Source organism: Alnus glutinosa, chromosome 3 (assembly GCF_958979055.1).
Source record: "Alnus glutinosa chromosome 3, dhAlnGlut1.1, whole genome shotgun sequence".
NCBI lineage: Eukaryota > Viridiplantae > Streptophyta > Magnoliopsida > Fagales > Betulaceae > Alnus > Alnus glutinosa.
Window position 1 is genome coordinate 14,362,665 of NC_084888.1, and position 3,583 is coordinate 14,366,247.

The 3,583-nt window shown below is 46.7% G+C and overlaps 1 protein-coding gene across 2 annotated transcripts; it reads right to left on the reverse strand.

Moving 5' to 3' along the window:
- Positions 1–249: 249 nt before the first annotated feature.
- On the reverse strand, positions 250–3,234 carry LOC133862995 (exocyst complex component EXO70A1-like). Of its 2 annotated transcripts, none has more exons than XM_062298951.1 (2): positions 832–3,234; positions 250–555 (listed from the first exon to the last, which is right to left on the reverse strand). In XM_062298951.1, exon 1 carries the CDS (start codon positions 2,860–2,862, stop codon positions 1,018–1,020), a length of 1,845 nt encoding a protein of 614 aa, XP_062154935.1. In that variant the 5' UTR covers positions 2,863–3,234; the 3' UTR covers positions 250–555; positions 832–1,017. The 2 variants fall into 2 exon arrangements, with proteins under 2 accessions (XP_062154935.1, XP_062154934.1); XM_062298950.1 differs by having other exon boundaries at positions 782–3,234.
- Between the last annotated feature and the right edge of the window lie 349 nt (positions 3,235–3,583).

The following is a 3,583-nucleotide window of genomic DNA, read 5'->3' on the forward strand; positions in this document are numbered from 1 at the left end:
AAAAAAGGGGGAAGAAAGAGAGAAAAGCTGCACCAAGATTCTCACAGGACATCTTGTAAGTGAAACAAACCAACCTAAACATTTCGACATCTACTTTGAGAAGGCACCTGTAATTATCACACCATTTTATTTGGAGGAATATCAAGTATGGATTTTAAAATTGACATGAATATTTGAATCACAATTACATAAAGATGCAAACTAAAAGAATAAAAAACTAACTCATTGAAGCATGAAATTCCTAACTGGTAAAAAAATAAAAATAAAAAATTGATTATTCACAAGTATCTCAATACTAGTTACAGAGGGATTCAGCTTGGAAGGAGACAAGTGAACAGACCAAGCAACAAGATAAATAGTTGCCGGGATTACCAACTTCTACCAAATTAGAACTCATAGTCATACATGTGATTTTACAAAGTAAACATCTTAACTTCTTAAGCAATTCTGTATTAGGTTTTCTATTAGATTGTCGAAGCTCATCTAATACTCCACTTTCGATAATTCGACTCATCAAGGCTGGAAACATTACATGGAATAGAAGTCATTCGAAGCCTGAAAAGGAAACTTTCAGATTGTCAATGCTTATCTGAGATTCCATTTTTCTATATTACCAAGAGCCAAGAGTGCAAAATGGTACAAGAATCATCTGAAGCTATAAAAGGAAACTGCTTACTGACATTAGAGAGTTGAAAAAAAAAACACACACATGCAACAATTCCAATATAAACAAATGCAACAAAATCTAGAATTGTGGTAAGAGAACAAATCACATGCTTACAGGGCAGAAGCATTCAGGCTGAGGGACTTGGCTATTCTCGGGAGAGTTACCTGATCTTCTCAAAGAAGTTGATCTTGTCCAACCCACAGTATATTGAATGATGAAAATCTGAAAGAATCAGAGAGCTCAGGAAATCCCATATTGACCAGCAGCAGCACATCACCCAAATACTCCACAAAAAATTAAAAGAATTTTGAGTCCTAGTTTTCTAACTCACAAAACTCAACTTCAATCCCTCACTGAAATCTCCTCCTCAAGTGCTGGGAGACAGGATAACCCTCGAAGAAATCCAAGACAGCGGTCTCCAAATCCTCGACCGAGTACTTGATGTAATTCTCTGGGTGCTTTCCGCTCTCTATATGGCTCCTGAACCGCCCAAGAAACGACCTATAAGCCGGGATCAACTTCTCGGATATGGATATCCGCAGCTCCTCCCTGACCTGAACATCGGGTATCAACCACGTGGCCTGAGTCCTGTGAACCTCCTCAAACATGGCATTGAACGACTTAAACCTCTCTCTCAAAGCATTCTTGGAGACCCCAGACGAAAAATTCCCACTCACATGTAACCCCTCATCTCTCAGACTATACAACACCTTCACCCAAGTAGCCCTCAGATAATTCGTCGCCGCCTGCCTCAACTTCCCCGTTAGCTTCTTCAGGTAATCGTCTCCTATCATTTCTCTCAGTTCCGGCGACCCTTTCACCTTCTCAACAATGTAGTGCACATTGTTCATCATAAACAAATGGGCCAAAGAAGGATCCTTGTAGTGCTTCGACTTGCCCTCTAAATTGAATTGCAAAATCACAGTCACCCAAATCAAATGGAGCGCCAGAGGAGTCTTCCCCTCCAGCTCCGCAAACTCCATATCCGGAGTCGTCGGATCACCCGAATACCTCGTCCCGGTAGACGGTTTCGACACGATAAGCTCATTCAAAGTCTGCTTGTAATCCGAAATCAAGCTTATGTAATTCATCACATACCTCGTCAGCGGGTGAATCGTCCCTCCCGGGACCGGAATCCTCGACGGCTCCCGAAGCACCGCGTTCTCGAACTCCGATAGGATCCCCCTCGCCGCCTCCGCCAGCCGAGACAAAATCTCCGCCGCTTGAACTCGAATCGACTCGGACGATTTGGACTCGAACACGACGTCGATGTCTGGAATCAAATCCATCAACCCGTCGTGGAGGTCGAGGATCTTGAACAGCTTCTCGGGGGATCGCCGGCTTATGCTGATCGCTTCGGCGAAGTTAAAGAGCTGGATCGCCGGGCCCTTCACAGTCTCCATGAAGCACGCGTCATCCACAGCATTTCCAATCCCTTCGAATATCTCCTCGCAGAGCTTCTTCTCGCTCGCGAACACAACCCTAACGCAGACCTTCGCAGCGCGTATCCACCGTCGGATCTTCGCTTCCAGCTGCTCCCACTCCAACCTCTGCACGTCGCCGATACTCAGCTTCTCGATCCCCAGCCTCCGGAAACTCGAGTCAACGGCCAATTTCCGGACGCTGCCGTACACCTGAATGCACTCGCGGAGGTAACCGGCGGAGACCATCCGCTCGGCGATACTCCGGAGGTCAAGGACCGCGTCCGAAGGCACCAGATCGATCTCGCGGATGCTGCTCGTGGACCGGTAGCTCGATCTGCCGCTGCTGGCCGCGAGATCTTCCTCGCTCAGATGGTCGTAGTCGAGGTCGTCGAGCTCTGCAGAGGGAGCGCCAGTAGAGGAGATACTGGAGGAGCCGGGATCGGCGGAAGTGGCGGTGGAGTGTAAGGAGTCTGGCTCGATCGGAGAGGTGTAGTTCAGGAGGATGTTGCGGAACTCGTCCTCAAGCCGAGCCATGGCGATCTGGATAGTCGAGTTGGCCTCGTTGCCGCTCTGCTGCTCGTCGCCTGAGAGAGACGCCGACGATAGTGACTGTTGGATTTCATCCACGGCCTGCAAGTAGCGATCGACCTCGTCGCGATCAGATTCGAATATCATTCTCTCTCTCGCTTCCTCCGACGCAGTTGAGTCCCACCGAAGGATTACCTCCTCCGCCGAATCCAACGGTGTTCTCTTATCCTCCGGCGGCTCCATTAAAGAACAAAACAAGCACTGCTTTTCGTTTTCTTTTTCTCTTCCAAATTTTAGAATCTGGGAAAAGTGGGAGATTCGGTGGTGCTTTTTGGTGTTGTTGGAGACCGGAGGGGAAAGAGAGGGAGAGAGTTCTGGTGGTGGTGGTGGCGGCGGCGGTGTGGTGGAGCTCTGGGGTTGGACTGTACGGCTGCTTTTGTCTTGGAGATTTTTTGTCTTGACTTGAATTTTTCAGTGTCTAAATTCGATACGAAAGAAGAGGGAGAGAAAATATGGACTTGTTTCTGACAATTGGACTAAGCTCTCATTGGCTGCCAGGGTCGAATCTGTTACGCTAGGGTTCACTGAGGTTACTCATGTTCGAAATAACCGAAGAGAATTAGAGAAATGCTTGAGGTAGCAATAAAAATTATTGTTAAATTTTGAAAATTTAATTAATAAAAGTAATCCCTTCAAAATCAAAAACAAGAAATATATCCCCGTGTAATGTGTATGGGCGGCCTCCACTTTTTCTTTCTTTGATTGTCATTATATTTTTGGATGGGGCGTTGGTTTGGACTTTCTGGGCTGTGGCCTCGCGTAAGGCGATGCTAATAATTCGAGTATCTCTAACGACCTAAACTCGGCCTAGATTTGGTTGGTCCAATCTGGCAGCTTCCTTTACAAGGGTTGTAGACTTGTAGGGCATTGTCCAAGCCCACTTTAGAGATCCGGCAAAAATGAC